At 45.2% G+C, this 25,575-nt stretch overlaps 1 protein-coding gene across 5 annotated transcripts in view; it reads right to left on the reverse strand.

Moving 5' to 3' along the window:
- Nucleotides 1–24,709, reverse strand: part of LOC115139923 (citron rho-interacting kinase-like) — a 57,691-nt gene extending 32,982 nt beyond the window's left edge. For 4 of the 5 annotated variants that reach the window (XM_029677800.2, XM_029677802.2, XM_029677801.2 and 1 more), the window contains exons 1-6: nt 24,395–24,709; nt 7,259–7,357; nt 6,092–6,235; nt 3,994–4,113; nt 245–415; nt 86–139 (exon numbers count right to left, since the gene is read on the reverse strand). In XM_029677800.2, the coding sequence (XP_029533660.1) occupies nt 86–139; nt 245–415; nt 3,994–4,113; nt 6,092–6,235; nt 7,259–7,267 (498 nt within the window). In that variant the 5' untranslated portion in view covers nt 7,268–7,357; nt 24,395–24,709. The remainder of the gene's footprint in view (nt 1–85; nt 140–244; nt 416–3,993; nt 4,114–6,091; nt 6,236–7,258; nt 7,358–24,394) is intronic. The other variant, XM_029677803.2, reaches the window with a different exon arrangement.
- Between the last annotated feature and the right edge of the window lie 866 nt (nt 24,710–25,575).

Genomic DNA, 25,575 nt, shown 5'->3' on the forward strand with positions numbered 1-25,575 from the left:
ACCATTGACTGAACAGCATTCCTTGAAGGACCATATCGAACCATATAGGATGTCAACATGTGAGCCAATGGAACTGAAGCGGTACCTTCTCCAGCTTTGACAGAAGCTCCTCCGTGTCAGTTTTGCCTTGCTCCTTAGCCTGTAAGACAAAAAGCTGAAAATCAGTCAAACCAACACGCCTTTCAACTTCTCTGAACGTGGGTCTGAGCCAAGAGATCAATATCAGTGTGAACAGCTGCAGAACCTTCTGCATCCTCTGTTGATAGTCAGCTGCTTTCCTCTTCAGCTCCTCGCTGGTCTGACGAGACTCCTTCAGCTCCGACTCGTACAGGTCGCTACGGCGACGGGCTGCAGACAGGTCCTCCTCCAGCTGCCTGATGGCCACGCGCATCTCCTCCAGCTGGGCATGGTACTCCTGCAGAGGGATGCGAGAGGAACGAGGGATGAGAGAGGGATAGCGGAGGAGTGCAGAGGTGAAAGACATGAGGAGAAGGATGAGTGCCAAAAAATAACAAGTACATAGAAAGGAACGGAAAGCATCGCAGAAAGAGATTAGATAGGCAGACATGAGAGAGGGAGGGATGGGGAGGGGAGGTACAACGAATAGACAGAAAAGGACATACTGTGTAATGGAATCTATTGAACAAAGCATTATGGAACAAGGAAAGGTAGGGCAGAGAAGAAGTGCATCAGCTAAAATCCATTAGTGTCCTTCTCTTCTAAAGTTGTAATGAATGATTAGCTATGGCTAACAGCTTTCATTTCCATCTCGTGGTCTGGTCACGGGGCATGCAGCAGTCCTGTCAACCGGGCTGGTTAGGACTAGCAGAGGCTAATGAAAAGTAGCATGGTCTCTGTGCCTGGGAAGGGGGAGGACACCCTGACAATGGAACACGACAGGCGCAGCAGATAACATCAGCAGCACCAGCCAGCGCCTCGTTAGTCCCTTTTCATTTCAAAGTTCTCCTCCTGTTTCCATCCAGTTTCAAACCTTGCTAAGTGTTCCTCCATCAACCCTTAAATCGTGTCTCCGAGGACGTCCGCCTGTTGTCTACAGTAAGTGACAGGAAGACACTTTATGAGTCATTAACTATTATAATAAGAAAATGTGTAAGAAATGACTCATGCCGTGTTTTAAAAATGAAAATGAAAGACGGAATTTCATAATCAGTACAATTTCCTCCCAAATTATGTTTGGACCTCCTTTAACGCTAATTAAGATACAAAAAGCATTTGCTATTTGAGTAAATGATGATTGGCATTGTCAATTAGGATTCATGGCATGAAGCTATGAATTGAGGAAGAAAAAGGTAAACAGTAAATTAAATTGATAATTGGAATGATAATTAAGGTTTTCACTTGAGCAATACTTGCATCTACTGAATAAACCAGAAACCACAGGGACCTTTCATTTAATCTCTTTGTAGAGTCAAATTCAAATCCATTTCAAGTAGGAAAGAATCTTCATACAAAATGACAGTGTGTTTCGCCAGCGGGCCAACTCAGCATATCAGTTCCTCAGTGTCCCCAGTCCCCTAGGTCCCTGACTGGATCACAGCAAATCTCTGGCAGCCCTGAACATCAATTAGCAGGAGAACTGATCTAGGCCTGGGCTTAAGTACAGAGCTGAGTGATACCCATGGAGGAGGAGGGAGGAGTGAGCCAGGGGCAGGAAGGAGTGGATAGGATTAAAGAGAGAGAGAGCGAAAAGGGGGAATACAGGGTGAATAGAATGGAACAGTGCACGCCAGAAGAGCTGATTCAGAGTGTGAATTACCTAACTCACACACACATGCAAACGCACACACACAATCACACAGAAAGTCCCTCCCTATCGTCCCGACCTGCACAGTCCCGCTGGGAGCTTCAAATGCAGTAGGTGTAGCCCTGACAGGGAGAGTGATAGTTCTGCTGTAGCCTCTCAAGATGGGGGAGACTAATCCATGGTACTGGGGGGAAAAAACACTGCCTTGCCTCTAACTCTTCACTCTGCCTTACAGAACAGAATAATCATTCCTTTCAGTCATCTTCAGACATGTTGTATGTGCCAAAGGTAAGTTTGCTGACAAAGTGGTCAAATGAAGCTTACTTTAGGTAGGCCTTGGAACTGGATTAAACCTACCTATCACAAATACAATACTAAGAGGTAGAATAGTTGTCTTATCCCAGTTATAGTCTGTCAGCCTGTGTGCTTTGTGTTCAGTGTTAGGGATCGGTTCCAATTAGCCTCGTGTTTCATTCTCACTGCTTCTCAGAATTACGGAATTTGCATGTACTGATTGTCTTGCAATGGATTTCTCTTTCTCTCACTGAAAAGCTTGTATTGCTCATATCCCCAATCTTCCATGTTTGTTGAGCCAACACTGAATACATTCTGCATGAATATGAACATGACTTCCAGACTCCTAAAAGAGAGCATGGGAGAGAGGCACTGTTCAAGACCTTATGCAGCCTTCAAAATCAAGCAGGAAAGTACCTCTGCAAATATCCAATAGCCTATAACTCCTTCGCATGTATGACAATTACCAACCACTTTATGAACTTGAACTCTAAGTGGGTCAATCATTTCCATAGCTAATTCCCAGGTTGGCATTAGCCGTATCAGTAAGCGGTAACGATACCACCACGGGGGACCATGGAGTGGGTGTGAAGACGACAGTGCAGTGGTGATACACCAACACTGGTTCCCATAATGTAAGATCCAAAACCCCATCGCCTCATCACGACAGGCTGCCCACTGCATCAGCGGCACTGCACACTCTCCACTTCTAGGTATGGATGGTTCACATTGCCATGGCAACCATTGCGCTATAGCGCCTGTGCCTGGTAACCACTGCCAGGGATTCTGCTCTGTGCCGTGGAGGGGGTGATTTTTCATACTGTCTAACTGTCCTCTGCTGTCGATCTTTCAATATCTTAATTCACGAACTTGGCACCCTTCACCAAATCAGATCATTGTTGTATCCGCATTGCACACACACACACACACTCTCTCTTAGTTACACACACATACACACACACTCTCTCTCTCTTAGTTACATACACATACACACACACTCGCTCTCGTAGTTGCACACACACACACACACACACACACACACACACACACTCTCTTAGTTACACACACACACACACACACACAAAACCCCCACGCACAAACACAAAAACTCACACACACACAAAGAGACACACACACACACACTATTTGGATAATGGTGGGCTGAACGTGCCTCTATCCTTCCTCTACACTCCTCAATCAGCAGAGACTCAGGAGACACTACATCACTCCTGAAAGTGTGGAGTGATAAACACACAGGAGACACCTTGATGTACTGGGGCGCTGAGCTATGCAAAGGCACGCCACTACTAGAGAGATATCCACTGAGACTTTCTTTATGGTCAGGACAAGTCCTGTGTGCACGGCAGAGTGCGTTTGAGTTCATGCCCACTGTTGGACACCATAGTTGCAAACTCCTAGTAAATTGTCAATGCTGACACTCACAGAAGGCTGGCGCTACTAGAACGTCTGTTTCAGACTTCTATTATGTGGCACTCAAGGCTTTTTCTCTATTATCTGAGAAAGAAACAACAGTAACAACACTAATTCACATGAATTTGGTTCCATGTATTCAGGAATCCAGACCCAGGGTGTTTAACAGTCTACTGACTCCACCTACACAGAGAGCAGTGGATAAGCCTCAACACCCTCCTCCTCCGTAATTAACCCGGCTTTGACAGGGTAGCACTCTCCTCGCACCCCACACGACTCACACCCCATAGGGATGGGCAATCAACCCTTTACAGCACATCCCTCCACAGCACTCTGGGTAGAAGTTGCCCGTAGGCACTGAGCTAGGATCAGCTTACCCTCCCCAAATCGTAACCCTAAACATTACAGTTAAACAGCGTTTAGAGGCAACTTTGTGTTACTCCCTCCACCACCCACAACCCCTGCCAGGCATCTGATGCCCCACAGGAGGCGCTCTCCTCTACCTGTTCTTTGATCTCCTGCAGCTTGTTGCTCTGCTCCCGGATGCCGTGGAGGAGCTGCAGCGCCTTGTCGTCTTCCTGGGAAACCTCCATACGGGCCTGCTCCAGACTGAGCTTCAGACTCTGAAACACACACATAAAATTCAGCAAAGAACAGAAACGGACCATTTTCAGGACCCTGTCTTTCAAAGATAATTCCTAAAAATCCAAATAGCTTCACAGATCTTCATTGTAAAGGGTTTTAACACTGTTTCCCATGCTTGTTCAATGAACCATAAACAATTAATGAACATGCACCTGTGGAACGGTCGTTAAGACACTAACAGCTTACAGACAGTAGGCAATTAAGGTCACAGTTATGACAATTTAGGACACTAAAGAGGCCTTTCTACTGACTGAAAAACACCAAAAGAAAGATGCCCAGGGTCCCTGCTCATCTGCGTGAACATGCCTTAGGCATGCTGCAAGGAGGCATGAGGACTGCAGATGTGGCCAGGGCCATAAATTGCAATGTCCATACTGTGAGACGCCTAAGACAGTGCTACAGGGAGACAGGATGGACAGTTGATCGTCCGCGCAGTGGCAGACCACGTGTAACAAAACCTGCACAGGATCGGTACATCCAAACATCACACCTGCGGGACAGGTACAGGATGGCAACAACTACCCGAGTTACACCAGGAACGTATAATCCCTCCATCAGTGCTCAAACTGTCCGCAATAGGCTGAGAGAGGCTGGACTGAGGGCTTGTAGGACTGCGCGGCAGGTCCTCACCAGACATCACCGGCAACAATGTCACCTATGGGCACAAACCCACCCTCGCTGGACCAGTTTATTATCTATCGTCGAAGGAATAAGCGTTACACCGAGGCCTGTGCTCTGGAGCAGGATCGATTTAGAGGATCGATCATCGGACTGAGCTTTTTGTCATTGCAGGCAATCTCAATGCTGTGCGTTACAGGAAAGACATCCTCCTCCCTCATGTGGTACCCTTCCTGCAGGCTCATCCTGACATGACACTCCAGCATGACAATGCCACCAGCCATACTGTGCATGATTTCCTGCAAGACAGGAATGTCAGTGTTCTGCCATTGCCAGCGAAGAGCCTGGATCTCAATCCCATTGAGCACATCTGGGATCTGTTGGATCGGAGGGTGAGGGCTAGGGCCATTCCCCCCAGAAATGTCCGGGAATTTGCAGGTGACGTGGTGGAAGTTAGGTAACATCTCATAACAAGAATTGGCACATCTGGTGCAGTCCATGAGGAGGAGATGCACTGCAGTACTTAATGCAGCTGGTGGTCACACCAGATACTGACTGTTACTTTTGACCCCCCCTTTGTTCAGGGACACATTATTCCACTTCTGTTAGTCACATGTCTGAACTTGTTCAGTTTATGTCTCAGTTGTTGAATCTTGTTATGATCATACAAATATTTACACGTTAAGTTTGCTGAAAGTAAACGCAGTTGACAGTGAGAGGATGTTTCTTTTTTTGCTGAGTTTATATAAAGCCTGTTGGTAACACCGCATGTAGTACACAAGAGCACCCACACACACACATAGTACCTATCTGCTTTACAGAATCACACACACACACACATAGTTCCTATCTGCTTTACAGAATCACACACACACACACACACACACACACACACACACACACACACACACACACACACACACACACATAGTACCTATCTGCTTTACAGAATCACACACACACACATAGTACCTATCTGCTTTACAGAATCACACACACACACATAGTTCCTATCTGCTTTACAGAATCACACACACACATAGTTCCTATCTGCTTTACAGAATCACACACACACACACACACACACACACACAGTTCCTATCTGCTTTACAGAATCACACACACACACACACACACACACACACACACACACACACACACACACACACACACACATAGTTCCTATCTGCTTTACAGAATCACACACACACACACACACACACACAAACACACACACACACACACACACACACACACACACACACACACACATAGTACCTATCTGCTTTACAGAATCACACACACACACACACACAGTCAGGATCTTGGGCCACTCACAGTGCACTCGGTTATGTAGGTAGCCAGGTCTTGCTCCAGGATGGTCCTCTGTGTCTCTGAGGCTTTCAGCTCCACATCCTTCTGCTGCAGCACTGACTCCAGATCAGACATCTTACTCTGGACTAGAGAGATCTCCTGTTCCATCTGAATACAGCAACATGGAGGACAGCTTTATTTGTCCATTTCAGCATTAGTTCATCTTCCCAATGTCAACTGAACTCTTGCAGGTGACCACAACCTTACATTACTGTAATAAACATGGCCATTTATAATAAACTAAAGGACTGAAGTTGATTGTGCAAAGCATTTCCTTGATCACAGCGACTGGGGTTGAAGAAGGCTTTGTGCTGAGAGCTGTGAAAACATAGATGAATCATTGCAGCAGTACTTCACAGGAAAGCACGTGAAAGACAACAGCACATTTAAGTCCATTATGTAAAAAGAAATGACCGTTGCCAAATCTCCTTTGAACCCAGCCTACTATGAAGAAATTGTGAGGTAAAAATCTTTAAGGAAAATTCCACCTAAAAACTGCAATCAAGTTTTCAAGATATAGAACTTTCAAAATAAAGCATCAGATGATGCTAAATGCATCGCGCCAGCTGAATGTCTGTATTCTGAAAGTTATAGCGATTGAAATCTAGATTGCTGCCATGCAAAACATGTTGGGACTATATCAACAATAGAAGTTTTCCTTTAAGCTATAGGAAGCTATTTCTGTACCTCCTAAGCCAAGCTGCTCATCTCAGTATGTGTGGTTTAAGAGATGAGCCAGTTGGGTGATGGATGGATGCAATTAAAGAAGCCATTAGAGCCCCTGAGGAGCACTGAGAGTCACGGGTGCAGGGCCGTCAACTGTGTCACAGATACACAATCACAGTACATACTGGAGTGCATAGACTACATGCTGTGTTGGAGTGCTCCCACTAACACAATCACAACATAACACACAAAAAAAAGGTTATGGTATGGAGTCCCAGCACTGGGTAGCAACACAAGGTACCACAGTAATGTGGAGTGACAACACAGACACCACATAACAACAGTAGTCTCAAATCAGAGAACCATCAGTCAGTCACAGGACATGAACAAATAATGATAGGCACACACTGATAGACACACACAGAGTGACTTGACACACACAGAGTATATCAAACATAAGAGTACCTGTGACATGTGTCTTGTGTCTCTCAATGCTCTCTGTATTTAGTGTCTTGATGTCTTTAGCGGGTCTTATCTAGAGAGCTGAGGGCTGTAACCACTAATCTGCAGGAGAAAAAAGAGCGTGGGAGAGAGACTAATTGCAGTAAACACTCTATATACACAATCTCTCCTGAAAGCTGTGGGGCTTTTATTTACAGCACTTACCTTTTCATGTCATTATGTTATACCACACCACCTTTTACAGTTTATCAAATGGGAAATTATTAGCACCATTGAATTGATGTTTAATGTCGCGACAACATTACATAAACAGACTTTCAACATTCCTTTTCCAACATGTTGTAGCTTGTATAGGAAATAGGGTTAAGAGCAGAAAACCCCATACTAAAGCTGCCTTTAGTGCCATTCATAATCATCATTAAATGTTATCTTCTAATCAAACAATTAAGGTAAATAAACAATTAAACTAATCAAGTGAAACGCAAGTCAAAGAATTAAAAAAAACTACATGAGCCCTTTCATGTCCATGTTCAAAACTCAGAATTCAAAAATCCGTAATCAGACCAAACCCAACACTTGAGGGGCCCAAGTAGCACCAAACTCCACAGCAGCTCAATCCGCGATGCTTTACATTTGAAGGCACACTCCTTATATTACATAATCACACACATAATTAGCATCTATTCTGAGAACTACTTTTAATCACAGAGTGAAAAAACATAGAACCATACCGTGTGGACCATGCCGTATGGGTATATTCTGGAATAAGACAAACCTAAAAATAGAGTGTGATTCTGAGTGTGTGTGCACATGGCCGCCTCTTTAAGCACTATTCTCTATATTTGGCAGCCTTTGAGATGGAGAGGCAGGAGAATGAAGAAAAGAAGACTGTCACTGTCTATTAAGCATGGGCTTCTCTCCCACTCCTGCTCACAGCAGCAGCTCAGTGGAGGAGTTTCGACAGCCACAGGCCCAGGGGTTTCACATAACATTCTGCATCCCATGATGCAACGGAGACTATGGCTTCACACAGAACAATCACCAACCCCATAAGATAACACTTCCCACATCACATCCAAACAGACAGAGTAGCATATATCCATCATGTGAAAGGAACAATGAGCACTGTCTGCATGGAGTATAGCACTGCAGCCTTAGGCAATGTATATTTGATTGGTACATAACATTATTGATGCAATGCAAGACAGGGTTGATGCGCTCTGAGAGATCCAGGCCCCATTCCCCAACACATGCAGAAACCACCAGAAACCTTTGAAATAGATAAACATCTTTTTTTCATTTCCTGTTGTTTATATACAGTATCTCAAATCAGGAACTCTGTCATATCCTGTGTAATATGTCAAAACTATATGATAGATTTCTTATCACGGTGGAGTGGATTACTGTTTGATTTTGGGGTAGGCTGTCAACAGCATGTACTGTGTGACACTATCTGTTTTCTAATGATGTCAACAATGCGTCTGGCATAGAATCAGGTATTAGAATACACATTTAAGAGGATCTCTATGGCATCTAGACATATTTGATGTCATGAATATGATGTCTTTATGCCATGGGTAATGTCCATATTCACTTCGGTTCATTGTGTCTGCGGAAGGTTCACAGACAGGTTTTCAACCGAGCTACATTAGAGACGCAGAGCGGGCAACTTAATGGGTCACCCATAATGGCTGACGACAACCAGATAAGGTTCATTTAAGCCTACATTTTTAAGTTTAATAGAGAAATCAGTAAGTAGCTTTAGAATTTTCCTAATTGAACAACATTTAAAGGGCGGTTCTTCCTTAAGGTCAAGTGTGACTGATATTAGGGCGGAAGTATGATTTGAAGTTTCAGCAAGTAATTCCAACTGGGTAATTGTTGTGGGATGTCGGCGTGCCATAAGCCTACTGCGCGTGTAGAATCAGTGCCATGAAAGATGGTGCAGGCCGGCAAGTTGCTACAGTAGCCTAGCATGGAGTAGCAGATGGGGATCAGATCTGGCTGACTTGTTCGCAGGCTACATTTCTCACCACCAGTCCATGATGAGCCAAGCGAGCAGGCTGTGCAACTGGGCTCATCCTCTGTAATAATTACCTCCCAGAAAGCAATTACAAATAACTAATATTGTTTTTAAAAGCACCATTATAACTAGCGATATTACAGTCAGTCACCTCTGGCTGAGAAGGACTCGGTAGAACAGTGTTGGATTTGTTCATTTTTTAAAATATATATATTTTTATTTCCCCTTTATTTAACCAGGTAGGCAAGTTGAGAACATGTTCTCATTTACAATTGCGACCTGGCCAAGATAAAGCAAAGCAGTTCGACAGATACAACGACACAGAGTTACACATGGAGTAAAACAAAGATACAGTCAATAATACAGTATAAACAAGTCTATATACGATGTGAGCAAATGAGGTGAGAAGGGAGGTAAAGGCAAAAAAGGCCATGGTAGCAAAGTAAATACAATATAGCAAGTAAAACACTGGAATGGTAGTTTTGCAATGGAAGAATGTGCAAAGTAGAAATAAAAATAATGGGGTGCAAAGGAGCAAAATAAATAAATAAATAAATTAAATACAGTAGGGAAAGAGGTAGTTGTTTGGGCTAAATTATAGGTGGGCTATGTACAGGTGCAGTAATCTGTGAGCTGCTCTGACAGTTGGTGCTTAAAGCTAGTGAGGGAGATAAGTGTTTCCAGTTTCAGAGATTTTTGTAGTTCGTTCCAGTCATTGGCAGTAGAGAACTGGAAGGATAGGCGGCCAAAGAAAGAATTGGTTTTGGGGGTGACTAGAGAGATATACCTGCTGGAGCGTGTGCTACAGGTGGGAGATGCTATGGTGACCAGCGAGCTGAGATAAGGGGGGACTTTATCTAGCAGGGTCTTGTAGATGACATGGAGCCAGTGGGTTTGGCGACGAGTATGAAGCGAGGGCCAGCCAACGAGAGCGTACAGGTCGCAATGGTGGGTAGTATATGGGGCTTTGGTGACAAAACGGATTGCACTGTGATAGACTGCATCCAATTTGTTGAGTAGGGTATTGGAGGCTATTTTGTAAATGACATCGCCAAAGTCGAGGATTGGTAGGATGGTCAGTTTTACAAGGGTATGTTTGGCAGCATGAGTGAAGGATGCTTTGTTGCGAAATAGGAAGCCAATTCTAGATTTAACTTTGGATTGGAGATGTTTGATATGGGTCTGGAAGGAGAGTTTACAGTCTAACCAGACACCTAGATATTTGTAGTTGTCCACGTATTCTAAGTCAGAGCCGTCCAGAGTAGTGATGTTGGACAGGCGGGTAGGTGCAGGTAGCGATCGGTTGAAGAGCATGCATTTAGTTTTACTTGTATTTAAGAGCAATTGGAGGCCACGGAAGGAGAGTTGTATGGCATTGAAGCTTGCCTGGAGGGTTGTTAACACAGTGTCCAAAGAAGGGCCAGAAGTATACAGAATGTCTTGCTAAATTAATCTACCATAACTGGGGAGACCTTATACTGCATTTTTAAAGCTGGAATACTTAATGGTGAAACTACCACGTCTAATATTACAACAGCAGATAAGTTACTGCAAACAACAAACACCGTTTTTTTTCTGCTTCGTGCATCATTGCACGCAAGATAGAACATAAGTATATCCCACTGGACACATACGTCAATTCAACGTCTATTTCACGTTGGTTCAAGATAATTTCCTTTAAATTACTTGGAAACAACGTTGATTCAACCAGTGTGTGACCAGTGGGATGTAAGCCACTGCTGCTTTGTCAACAAAAACATTTCAGAACCAAGCCGCTGTCTCAGGTGCCGCCCAGATTCAAAACATTTCAGGACCATGCCGCTGTCTCAGGTGCTGCCCAGATTCAAAACATTTCAGGACCATGCCGCTGTCTCAGGTGCCGCCCAAATTCAAAACATTTCAGGACCATGCTGCTGTCTCAGGTGCTGCCCAGATTCAAAACATTTCAGAACCATGCTGCTGTCTCAGGTGCCGCCCAAATTCAAAACATTTCAGGACCATGCTGCTGTCTCAGGTGCTGCCCAGATTCAAAACATTTCAGGACCATGCCGCTGTCTCAGGTGCCGCCCAAATTCAAAACATTTCAGGACCATGCTGCTGTCTCAGGTGCTGCCCAGATTCAAAACATTTCAGGACCATGCTGCTGTCTCAGGTGCTGCCCAAATTCAAAACATTTCAGAACCAAGCCGCTGTCTCAGGTGCTGCCCAAATTCAAAACATTTCAGAACCAAGCCGCTGTCTCAGGTGCCGCCCAAATTCAAAACATTTCAGGACCATGCTGCTGTCTCAGGTGCCGCCCAGATTCAAAACATTTCAGGACCATGCTGCTGTCTCAGGTGCTGCCCAGATTCAAAACATTTCAGAACCAAGCAGCTGTCTCAGGTGCCACCCAAATTCAAAACATTTCAGGACCATGCTGCTGTCTCAGGTGCCGCCCAGATTCAAAACATTTCAGAACCAAGCCGCTGTCTCAGGTGCTGCCCAGATTCAAAACATTTCAGGACCATGCTGCTGTCTCAGGTGCTGCCCAGATTCAAAACATTTCAGAACCATGCCGCTGTCTCAGGTGCCGCCCAGATTCAAAACATTTCAGAACCAAGCCGCTGTCTCAGGTGCCGCCCAGATTCAAAACATTTCAGAACCATGGCGCTGTCTCAGGTGCCGCCCAGATTCAAAACATTTCAGAACCAAGCCGCTGTCTCAGGTGCCGCCCAAATTCAAAACATTTCAGAACCATGGCGCTGTCTCAGGTGCTGCCCAGATTCAAAACATTTCAGGACCATGGCGCTGTCTCAGGTGCTGCCCAGATTCAAAACATTTCAGGACCATGGCGCTGTCTCAGGTGCTGCCCAGATTCAAAACATTTCAGGACCATGGCGCTGTCTCAGGTGCTGCCCAGATTCAAAACATTTCAGGACCATGGCGCTGTCTCAGGTGCTGCCCAGATTCAAAACATTTCAGGACCATGGCGCTGTCTCAGGTGCTGCCCAGATTCAAAACATTTCAGGACCATGGCGCTGTCTCAGGTGCTGCCCAGATTCAAAACAATACAGGACCATGGCGCTGTCTCAGGTGTAGCCCAGATTCAAAACATTTCAGGACCATGGCGCTGTCCACTAACGCCTACAAACTCAGACATTGACAGCTCAACAGTGCTGAAATAGTTCGAGCCCCAGAGAACATCAGTGATTTTAAACTACTTTAAGTGCAAGTGAATATAATGTATTGCACATGTTAGTTTTGCTGATTTGCAGCCTCAGAATTATAGCTAATGGTTTGCAGCGAGTTACGTTTTTGAGCATGGTGATGATGATGCCTAAGAAGAGGATGAGGATGCTTGATGAACCATATATTACATGCTATGACCTGTTTTCTGATATTGTCGACAAAGCGTTTAGACATTAGACCATAGAAATATAACAAATGCATTGGATTTATGCAGTAGATTTAGGCCTAATTGTGACATCATGTGTATAATGTATTTTACGAATCCCTATGCTTAAGCCTATCAGAAACGAGTATTCAACAATGTCTTGGTAAAATTCAAGGATAACGTCGCTTCACTTGCGTCTGCCGACGGTTCACCCATGTGCTTTTAAAGGGACTATCAGTATTACCTCCAAATAGCCTGCTACAATAGGCTACACATCATGTCGGACGATAACAAGGTATGGTTCATTACGCATACTTTGAGTTTCGAGGAGAAATCTAATACCTGAGCTTGGAGGGTACTATGATGTTGAAGGCTGAGCTATTGTCAATTAACAGCATTCTTACATAGGTATTCCTCTTGTACAGATGGGATAGGGCAGTGTGCAGTGAGATGGTGATTGCATCGTCTGTGGATCTATTGGGGCGGTATACAAATTGAGTGTGTCTAGGGTGTCAGGTAGGTTGGAGGTGATATGATCCTTAACTAGCCTCTCAAAGCACTTCATGATGACAGAAGTGAGTGCTACGGGGCGGGGCGATAGTCATTTAGTTCAGGTACCTTTGCTTTCTTGGGTACAGGAACAATGGTGGACATCTTGAAACAAGTGGGGATAGTAGACTTGGATAGGAGTAGATTGAATATGTCCGTAAACACTCCAGCCAGCTGGTCGGCACATGCTCTGAGGATGCGGCTAGGGATGCCGTCTGGGCCGGCAACCTTGCGATGGTTCACAAGCTTTCATGTATTACTCACGTCGGCCACGGAGAACGAGAGCCCACAGTCCTTGGGAGTAGCCACGTTGGTGGCACTGTGTTATCCTCAAAGCGGGCGAAGAAGGTGTTTAGCTTGTCTGGGAGCAATACGTTGGTGTCTCGACGTGGCTGGTTTTCCCTTTGTAATCCATGATTGTCTGTAGACCCTGCGTCTGAGCCATTGAATTGCAACTCCACTCCGTCTTTGTACTGACATTTTGCCTGTTTGATTGCCTTACCGAGGGAATAACTACACTATTTGTATTCAGCCATATTCCCAGTCACCTTGCCATGGCTAAATGCGGTGGTTTGCGGTTTCAGTTTTGCGCCGTAATTGGCTCAGTGTTCTGTCACTCATGGGGACACTATGTCACCACCAAATCTAAGGGTAGAGCTTGAAATTTCAAGCCCCTTGGGTTCTGCCATAGAGTAACATTAGAAGTGCCCATCCAAGAAGGCTCAAGGTCATTAGCCACAGATAAAATGACGTAAAATATTGTTTTATCTACAGTAGCTTTGATTGGACTGATCACATCAACATCATACCTTCAACATCTTAGCTAGCAGTTATCATCATGAATCAAGTCGACAATCTACTGGCAAATCCTTATTAATCCTTGTCACATGAATAGCCTGCTATTAAGTGGAGTGGCTGTGTGGTCCCAAGTCTGGGTTTAAGGGTCTCTTTTCCAAGCTTAAAACTATGAGTTTCAACGTTGGCAATGCTGTCAATCCAGCATGATTTCTAACGCGCTCAAATAAACTTAACTCAGAATTGGGAAATCTGACTTTAGTGAGTTCAAGACGACTGGGAACTCAGGAAAAAACTAGCTCCGACTGGGAAAAAAACGTTTTGAACGGTTATCCAACTCGGAATTGTAAGTCATGAACTCGGGCCTCTTTCTAGAGCTACGGCCTGAAGATCACTGACGTCATCATGATTCGACCCTGTTTTTTTGTCTTGAAAGCACCATGAATCCAGAGAATGCCAGACTTTGATGACAAAGTTTGATGACAAAATTTGCCCACGAAGGACCGCCGCGCCACCTTCCTGTTGAAGTGAGCACAGCACAACAAGGTTTGTCCAAAAATGTCTTGTATGCTACTGCGTAAATAATGTAATATGCCAGGAAGATACAATTGAAGTTGGAAGTTTACATACACTTAGGTTGGAGTCATTAAAACTCGTTTTTCAACCACTCCACAAATTTCTTGTTAACAAGAAGTTGGAGATGAAACGTGGCTGGGTCTTTCAGCATGACAATGATCACAAACACACTGCATGGAGGAATGGGCCAAAATACCAGCAACAGTGTGTGAAAACCTTGTGAAGACTTACAGAAAACGTTTGACGTCTGTCATTGCCAACAAAGGGTATATAACAAAGTACTGAGATAAACTTTTGTTATTGACCAAATACTTATTTTTCCACCATAATTTGCAAATAAATTCATAAAAAATCCTACAATGTGATTTTCTGGACTTTTTTTCTAATTTTGTCTGTCATAGTTGATGTGTACTTATGATGAAAATTACAGGCCTCTCTCATCGTTTTAAGTGGGAGAACTTGCACAATTGGTGGCTGACTAATAGCTTTTTTGCCCCACTGTTTGTGTGTGCATGTGTCTGCGTCTATGTTTGTGTTGCTTGTTGTCCCTTTATGCCATAGTTTGTACATCTCAATTGTCAGCTATGTCTTTTTAAAAGGCAGTAAATGAGGGTGTATGAACTGTTTCGCTGCCAGACAAGGCTCCGCTGATAGCCAGGTGTAGCAGTGGTAAGGTGTTGGGACTGCTGTTGGGACTCTGCTGTTGGGACAGCTTTATCTATATATTTATATAGGCCCTAACAGCTTGTGGGCACTGTTTGACACCGTTAAAGTGCAATTAATGTATTGTTTAGTGTGTTTTTAATTATGTTGTGTTGTGTAGTGGCTTTGGTGGCATGCATCCCCAAAATGTTTTTTGTTTGTTTGCCATTTTCAAGCTCCGAGTCTCTACTTTTATCCAATTTAAAAAACACCATTTCAAATGTTACTACATAAGACCGAATTGAGGTTGTGGAGGCCCACAGAGGGATATTCTTTCACCTGTCCAGTGCAATCAAATCAGTACCAATGAACGAAAATGTGGAATAAAGTTTTGATTTAACTTCAGATTTCTCTTTGTGGTTTCCCAGGGTCTTCTCATGCACCCAGGTGTAGTTTCCAGGACAGGGGATCTATCATTGAGCAGCTGGAGAAGGAGGCTCAGAGGACTCTAATGCCTTCTCTCAATATTGGGACAAGCTGTTCCCCAGTCCTCCTCTCCTTCCTGAGTAGTCTAACTAATGAGTAAGTCCCACGTCTTTCTTCAACCTCACATACAACAACTCTGAATTTGCAGTCATAATGTGCCTTCTAACCACAAATGTGATTTCAACCACTACCTTAACCATACCGTTATCTCTATCCCTAAATCAAGAACAAAATGTCTCATGTACTTAATTGCTTAATCAAATACACTAACTCAACACTAAAATATGCAACTCAAATATGTTCCCTTTCTTTTCTCTAGCCAATGGAGAGTGATTCAGCATGGCATGAAGAATAACGTAAGTCTCCGCAGTCTCCGCATAAGGATCTGATCAAAAGTAATGCACTATTTAGGAGAATGTGTCATGGAATAGCTTGATTTAATATTACTCTGTTGGCCATAGCTGACATTTGAGCAGCTCTCCATGATGTGTCTGAAGATTGTTAGGGTCGTGACCCAGACGGCCCTCCGCATTCTGCTACCAGTGCTGGCTCGTAATCATGGGGGTGAACCTGAGGAGTGGGGCAACCTCCCCAGAATCCCAGTGCTCTTTGACAGGGTCTAAGGACTCCTTAGACAGTCTGGATGAGCGGGAGAAAAGGCTACTGATCAGTGAGATGAACTACTGGACCAAGGAAAGGAGGAATGGCAGGGCAGACCACCATGCCACCAAACCACCATGCTACTCTCCTAAGAGGTATGCTCACAGCAATATTTCAACGTATTGATTCAGTTTATCCCTGACCCATACCTAACATCAATTGGAAAGCACACCTTGTATTTTTATGTTCTGATAAAAAAATGTTGCCCCAGAGGGGACGGGTCTTGGGTAAGCCATTATAAAGTAAACTATGAATAAAGAAATTGGGGGCAGTACATGCCTTTCAGAAATAATACAATTCTGATGTTGTAAAAACATCAAAATCATGTTAAAAATGTTGGTTTTGGGATTCTTTGCATGGCATCAGTGATGTTTGTGTGTGTATCTTCAAGATGACAGACCTGGTTACAGAGCTCGCATGCATCTGGAGAGGCTGCCCTCATAGAGGAGCCTCTGACGGATCTCTTTGGAGTAACAGTGGAAAACCTCCTGATGTCCTTGTCTAAGGGCCACTCCAACCTCGCCTCCTCCAGCTCCTCTCAGCTGAGCTGTGCTATCGCGGGGGAGGTGTACACCAGCTTAACTCTGGCCTCTCAGTGGCCATTCAGGCCATCCCTGGTAGTTGCCCCCCTTTGGAAAGTCGGGAGGCAGGGAGGTCATTCGCGTAGCCTCGGTGCAGATCCTGGCTGAGCTACAGAGCCAAAAGTCTAAGCCAGAGTGGATAAGGTTTATCAAGCCCCTCATGGACCCTGTGATTGACAATGTGCTGGATGCCATTGTCGGCACTATGGAAAAAATGGCACAGGACTTCAACACCCTATTGGATCTGGCCAAGAAGATGAGCAGTCAGAGTTATTGAAAGTGGAGGGTAAATCGTTGGTGTAACGAATGCACTGAGTCGGTAAGCAAGTACAGGGAGTGAGTGTTTAATAAATAAATGGAACAGAAAACAAGGAACACGAACAATGCACTGACATGAAACAGAATCAATAACACCTGAGGAAAGAAGCAAGGGGAGTGACAGATATAGGGAAGGTAATCAAGGAGGTGATGGAGTCCAGGTGAGTGTCATGAAGCGCTGGTGCGGGTGACGGTGGTGACAGGTGTGGGAAATTATCAGCAGCCTGGTGACCTAGAGGCCGGAGAGGGAGTATACGTGACAGTACCCCCTCCCTGACGCGCGGCTCCAGCCGCAATATGCTGACCAAAGGGACAATGCGGAGGATCAGGAGCGGACCAGTCGCCTCCACCAAGGCACAGGAACCTGACGAGCAGCCTGAAAAGCTGGAGCCTGGCGAGCCAGCTGTGGCATGGGAGCCTGGCGAGCCCACCGAATCTTGAGAAACTGACGAGTTAGCTGAGGCATCCTCGGTAGACTCGGCAACAGATGCTTGACAGGCCAACCGAGTCTTGAGACCCCATGGTACCGGCTGAGGCATGCAAGCCTGATGAGCCGGCTGAGGCACACTCGGTTGCTCCGGCAGCAGAACCCAGACCGACGTCACCTCCAACACAAAAACGAAAAACACTCCCTGATGCTTCCCTTTGGCGAGGTGTTATTTACTCTGTTCCGTGTCGGTGCGTTGTTCGTGTTCCCTGATTTAAGTTCCGTTTATTTATTAAACACTCACTCTCTGTACTTGCTTCCCAACTCTCAGCGCATTCATTACAGAATAACACCTCACCTAAGGGAAACATCTGGGTGTTATTTTATTTATTTTTGATTTCGATGGGATTGACGTCAGGTCCAGGAGCCGCTACAGGCTCTTATGCCTCAGCCGGATTGCCAGACTCCCCTGCCTCCGCCGGTTCGTCAGGCTCTCATGCCTCAGCCGGATTGCCAGGCTCCACTGCCTCAGCCGGCTTGTCGGGCTTTCATGCCTTCGCTGGATCGCCAGGCTCCCCTGCTTCCATCGGCTCGTCAGGCTCTCATGCCTCAGCTGGATCACCAGGCCCCCCTGCTTCAGCCTTTATGTCAGGTTCCCACGCCCCAGCCGGCGAAGGTTCCCGCACAGCAGCAGGGGCGACCGGTCCGCTCCTGATCCCCGGGATCGTTCCTTTGGTCGGAGTCCTGCGGCTGGAGCTGTGTGGCGGGGAGGGAGAACTGTCATGTGTGCTCCCTCTCTGGCCTTTAGGTCACCAGGCTGCTCGTTATGGAGCACACCTGTCACCATTGTTACGTGCACCTGGGAGTCATCAGACTCACCTGGACTCCATCACCTCCCTGATTACCTTCCCTATATATGTCACTCCTTAGAACCTGTTCATCTTTGTCCATTTCTTCAAAGTGTCATTGTTCCTTATCCAGATCTGAAAAAGGGTCCAAGGTCAAAGTGTGAGCTAGAGATCAACCTCCCTGGTATTCCCATCCCTGATGAGGTGCCTGATGATTTGACCTTCCCCATCGCCAGGAGCTCCTGCATCAACACCGGGGACTCTATAATGCCAGGGATTTCTATGAGTGACCTAAGGACAAAGATGATGACACACACAGATGAAGCCCTGCATCGTAATAGTCCAAGGACTGAAAGTAACCGACAATCGAGTGCCAAAGCCTCTCTTCGATTCTTCACTCCCTCTTGCACCAGCAAGGGAACATATTTGCTAACAAAGGGAGTTGGGATTGACATGGAAGAGAAAGAAGTGTGCTACCCTAACAGCTCTGGCCATCTGAGGGAGTTATTCATCCCTTCAGACATCAGCAGTGCTACTGCATTCCCTCTGCAGTCCTTGATGGACTCCGACAAAGATGATTTTATCTGTTTTGTCACGATACTGGTGATAAGGTTGCTATCAAAGATCGGTCCCTCAGCCCTAGATGGACCTTCCCAACAGGCAGTAGATATGACAGCAATATTTCAGCAGCTCATCAGACAAGTTCTGTCTGAGTTCTGTGTTGCATCTGGATTCTCAAGGACACAGGCGTACCCCCTGTGTTCAGGGGTGCACATAAAAACCTCCTGGAGGCGTTTAGCTCTTGTAACGCCCTCCAAGCCGTTATGGCCTCCCAGGAATCTGAATTTGACAGAGCTGGCAGCTGGTGCAGGGATGTAAGGAGGCATCAAGACCAGCTTCTACTGCAACAAACCCAGCAGACCAGACTGAGACAGAGAGTGGGAATGAGCAGAGAGCAAGAAGGAGCTTTCTTTGCTTCTCAATGACCTAACTCAGGATCAACAATAAGGTATAGGAGATGTTGCTTTATGTTCCAATTAGGGGCTGGTGTCATTGATGTGGCTATGATGAGATAAATATATGAGATAAACATGTTTTATTCCTCACTATATTGTTGCGTTGCATTCAGAAGATTTGATTTACATTTTCTTTACCTTTCTCTTTTAGCGTTCCAAGAGAGGAAACAAAATGACTGCCATTCAGTCTAGGACCAGACTGAGATTCCCTCTACTGCATAGGTAAGGATGTTTTAAAGCTCTGCTATAGCTTGAAGTTTTGTTTAGGTGTGGTAGAAACATAGAGTAGGTCTAGTAAACTTATAGAACTGTTATTTATTAATATTTATTATACATAAAGTGATTATATTTCTCTCTCTCACCCCTTTGGCTTGTGTTTCTAGCCCCCCACATTGGGGCTCAGGGTGCTGAATCTCCCGTTGGAGAGGTTTCTCGGTCCATCTCCCAGCCTATCAAATAACGCTCCTTGATAATCAGGGTCTTCTCAGCAATGATGAAGCGGCTCAAGCGCTCCTCCTGGAAGACCCTGTAACCTGTTACGCTGTATGAAGAAATACTTTTGACAAGAGGAATCTGCGTGTCTACCCTTTAAAGTCTATTTGATCAAATAAATGCGAAATATTTTTACAAGGGTTTTACATGTTTTGGATGATTGGTAGCACTGAAGCAGCTTTTCTCACATACTCTCTGGTCAGACAGTGAAAGAGAAATGCATTAGTTCCCCCATGGTTACCCATCATTTTGTTGGGCAGTTGTTGAGCTGGCAGGGCTTCAACCTCAGCTTGACTCTATTACAATAACGTTGGTGCATAGCCAGTCAGATAACCAGATGCTCTCTATTCATTTAGTTACAGCGATAAGAGCTTTATTAACAGCAAAGGGAAAACCCATCGTGGAGAATTTGATATCTGCAGCTAGATCAACTCTCTGAGATGTTTTCTGTGGGTTGAATAATGTGTGGCATGAGTCAGTCCTGTTGCAGAGGAGGAGAGAGAAGTCATGGCGTTGCTCTACATTCAGAATGCAGGAGGACCAGCAGCTACTGGGACTCTGCTGTAACATATGGGCTGTGGGTGGCAGTGAATCACTCACCTGTTGCAAATGTACAGGTAACTGCCTAAATAAATGAGGGATACAAAGTATATTAGAAACAGGTGCTACCACACAGGTGTGGTTCCTGAGTTAATTAAGCAATTAACATCCCTTCATGCTTAGGGTCATGTATAAATATGTCCAGTTGCCTATTATTTTGGCTACAATGGCCAGAAGAAAAGGTCTCAGTGACTTTGAAGGAGAGGTATCAAAGGAGCATAGGAGGTTTAAAGTCTCTGTGTGTGTGTGTGTGTGTGTGTGTGTGTGTGTGTGTGTGTGTGTGTGTGTGTGTGTGTGTGTGTGTGTGTGTGTGTGTGTGTGTGTGTGTGTGTGTGTGTGCTTTGTGCGTGTGCGTGTGTGTATGCGCGTCTCAGTCACCAGATCTCAACCCAATTGAACACTTATGAGAGATTCAGGAGCGGCGTCTGGGACAGTGTTCCCATCACCATCAACAAAACACCAAATGATGGAATTTCTAATGGAAAAATGGTGCCACATCCCTCCAATAGAGTTCCAGATCTATGTCAAGGCGCACTGAAGCTATTCTGGAGGCTCGTGGCGGCCCAACGCCCTGTTACGACACTTTATGTTGGTGTTCCTTTATTTTGGCAGAAGCACAGATTCTGTCAAGCTCTCAGTTCTAGTTCCCCTATCTAGACCTATCAGGTCCAATCCCTAAACCCTCAAATGGACAGGGATTGTTTTCTATAGCTAAGTCCCTGGTCATGACAACAGCAACTCAGTGAACCTGATGCCACATGGGTACAATCAATCGTACCTCAGACTCTTTACAAAGGAACTACTAGATGTGGAGAGATCCCACAAAGAGGATCACAGAAGAGGTAAGGGGCCTTTTAGAAATGACACTTGAGGGTACGGGAGAGCTACAGCAGCAGAGCTCTCCTCTCATCACGACTCACATTAACATGCATGGATTTGCGCTAGAGAGCAGCTACACCACCTGACCGTATCTGCTCGCCGCCTTCAGCCCTTTCTCTTTCTCCGAGTCACATTTCACACTGTTCTGTGCCGCCTCCTGTCTACAGGTGAACACAAGTGCAAATGAACAAATTCTTCTCTTGCCAATTCCTCTTGCCTTACACTTATGTAATCATATGGATACTCCCTAAATATAGTCCTAATATTCTAATATATACTACATTGCCAAAAGTATGTGGACACGCATTAGTGGATTCTGCTATTTCAGCCACTCCTGTTGCTGACAGGTGTGTAAGATCGAGCACACAACCATGCAATTTCCATAGACAAACATTTGCAGTAAAATGGTCCGTACTGAAGAGCTCAGTGACTTTCAACATGGCACAGTCATAGGATGCCACCTTTCCAACAAGTCAGCTCATCACATTTCTGCCCTGCAAAAACTGCCCCGGTAAGCTTTAAGTGCTGTTATTGTAAAGTGGAAATGTCAGCTCAGCCGCGAAGTGATAGGCCACAAAAGCTCACAAAACGGGACCGGCGAGTGCTGAAGCACAATGGCGTGTAAAAATCATCTGTCCTCGGTTGCAACATTCACTACCAAGTTCCAAACTGCCTCTGGAAGCAGCGTCGGCACAAGAACTGTTCGTCAGCAGCTTCATGAAATGGGTTTCCATGGCCGAGCAACCGCACACAAGCATAAGATCACCATGCACAATGCCAAGCATTGGCTTGAGTGGTGTAAAGCTCGCTGCCATTGGATTCTGGAAAAATGGAAACGCGTTCTCTTGAGTGATGAATCATGCTTCACCATCTGGCAGTCCGATGGATGAATCTGGGTATGGTGGATGTCAGAGGAACGCTACCTGCCCGAATGCATAGTGCCAACTGTAAAGTTTGGTGGAGGAATAATGGTCTGGGGCTGTTTTTCATGGTTCGGGCTAGGCCCTTTAGTTCCAGCAAAGGGGCATTTTTACGATACAGCATACAATTACGTTCTAGGCGATTAAGTGCTTCCAACTTTGTGGCAGCAGTTTGGGGAAGGCCCTTTCCTATTTCAGCATGACAATGCCCCCGTGGACAAAGGGAGTTCCATACAGAAATGGTTTGTTGAGGTCGGTGTTGAAGAACTTGACTGGCCTACACAGAGCCCTGACCTCAACCTCATAGAACACCTTTGGGATAAATTGGAACACCGACTGCGAGCCAGGCCTAATCGGCCAACATCAGTGCCCAACCTCACTAATGCTCTTGTGGCTGAATGGAAGCAAGTCCCCGCAGCAATGTTCCAACATCTAGTGGAAAGCCTTCCCTGATGAGTAGTTTCTTTTAGCAGCAAAGATGGGTCCAGCTCCGTATTAATGCTCATGATTTTGGAATGAGATGTTTGACGAGCAGATGTCATACTGTTGGTCATGTAGTGTACTTTATCCTAAATATGTACACTCTTAGAAAAAGGGTTCCAGAGGAGTTATTTTGGCTTTCCCCATAGGAAGACCCTTTTTGGTTCCAGGTAGAACCCTTTTTGCCCCTTACTCAGTCCACTCCACGTAGCCCTCTGTGCCCCATTGGGAACTAATAAAGCCAACTATATCTGTCCCTAGTGAGACCCTATACAAACCACTTCTCTGTCTTTGATTGGAACTTAGTACATTGAAAATCTTTACAATTCCAGTGTATCTGAGTAAGATATACAGTATTATTCCTTCATGAGCCATCTCAGTGTCAGACAAAGGGGAAAGGCAGATATTTCATCATCATACATTATTAATGATGATTACTTTAAAGCAACCGTGGTGTGAGGGATATTGTAACAAGACTAAAGACTTAAATATCAACATTTATTACTTAACTATCATTAATATGTATTGTAGTCTAATTGAATGTTGGCCAGATAAAGAAACAGGAGTTACCTTCTCCTTTCACCTGCTCTGAGAGGTAGCTGAGGGAGGGGAGAGATAGAGACAGAGGTGAAACAACTGTTTCCATAGAAATACATGTTCTCTCAACACAGACTTGATTGATAATTTCAGGCATTTCAGCACTTCTTTTCTTGTTACAGAATCTATTTTTGGCCACACAGGCCTTCCTACGCACACATTTCCCTAACAATAACTCACCAAGTGCCTTATCAATGGCAACTATCTCAATTTGTAGTGAACAGTTCATGTGATTCACGATCGAACTCTCAATAGAGATGATTCTTTGTTCTACCAAGCTTCGATATAACAAGGACAATAAACACACAGTGCCTAGATTCTGTTTTTCCAACATGAACTTCCTACTTCCTCAAATTCTAGGCAAAAGAAACCCATCAGGAAAAACGGATAATTTCAGAATCCTTTGAAACAGTACATCCAAGCAGAGAGAGAAGTCAGAATGTGAGAGCTGTGATTCCCCTAAGAAGTTGATGGAGATCTGCTGAAAGGAGACAGAGACGCTATGAGAGGGGAGATGCTAATGTACACCGATGCCTGAAGAGGACGGGTAAACAAAGACAACCATTTAATGCCAACACAGCATCTCGGAGTCGTGACAATAGAAGACTCTGCTCTCCCACTGATGCATCAGGCACCTGTGCTATACCGCGATCACATCGGACTGAAACTCCCCTGACAATAGCACAACCGCAAATCAATCAATTTGAACAGCATGCTGAGATGGGCAAACAAAGGCAGATCAGTTGCAGAGTGTCGAGGCAGTTTAGAGGATCTGCACACACAGGCTTGTTGTTACACACAGTCCTTGTTGTTACTCTGTCAGTGCAATCAATTCCACCCTGTTATTAGTGAAAGATTCCTTCAGAGCAGTACTTACTCAGACCTGTCCGGTGCTCTCGGTGCCTTGCTGAAGAACCACCTTAGAGGGGGCACATCCTCACCCAGAAAGCCCGATCATGTGGGGTCTTGCTGGGCAGCCACCGGCCAGTACGAGGGACTCGCTGATTCATCAAAACTGGGGATGTCATCTTCACTGTAGAGAGTAGAGCCAAACGAAAGGGAGAGAAGAGGTTTGGCAGGAGAGAGGGATGTGAGCAGTGAGAGCGAGGGAAGATTAGCACACAGAGAGATAGAGTGAAGGAGAGAGGGAGGGAATGGAGGAGAGAGGGAAACTGCATTGAAGAGTAATGCAGTAGATCAGTGAAAACACAATCGCATAGACATGCAGGGAAATCTCGCTTCCCCACTCTCTATTTTTTTTTCTCTCTCTCTCTCTCTCTCTCTCTCTCTCTCTCTCTCTCTCTCTCTCTCCACACTGCAATAGATTACGCTAATCACTGTAATACATGCAGCATCTCTCCCGCATAACACATGCATCTCAGTAACAACCCCTCCACAGAGACCCCAGCTCTTCTCAGACATCAAACACAGTGATCGGTTACCTATCGCAGTCTCTCCTATCACACTGCACTGCTATCAAATGTCCAATTTAGTGGACGGCACAGTGGTCCTGTAACTGATAAGACTGCTTCTATGCAATAAAAACAAGTTCAAGCTACACCTGTCCACAGCTGCTCCAAATCAACTCCAATGATAAACACATGAATACACTTCAATGCCAAGCTGTTTAGACATGCGTTTCAGCTGTATTAGTCATTCTAGAGAAGTCAGTGAGGAAGCAAATCCATCGCCAAAAAAAATCTTATTATTAGTCAGGCTGGTTGGCCTTTCTGTCATTGTATCAATGCTGAGTTTAGCCAAACGGACACATACACGCACATGTGAGCAGAAGCACACACACACACACACACACACACACACACACACACACACACACACACACACACACACACACACACACACACACACACACACACACACACACACACACACACACACACACACACACACACAGACACACACACACCACACTGGGGCCGCTGAGGTCCCCGCTTGGGAGCAGACGGCAGGACCTGTCCTGGTAAGCAAAACTCCATCACAGCAGTAGAGATATGAAACAGCTTGGCAAGTTCAAGTAACCAATCAATGGTTGTTATG

Source organism: Oncorhynchus nerka, linkage group LG13 (assembly GCF_034236695.1).
Source record: "Oncorhynchus nerka isolate Pitt River linkage group LG13, Oner_Uvic_2.0, whole genome shotgun sequence".
NCBI classification, from domain to species: Eukaryota; Metazoa; Chordata; class Actinopteri; order Salmoniformes; family Salmonidae; genus Oncorhynchus; species Oncorhynchus nerka.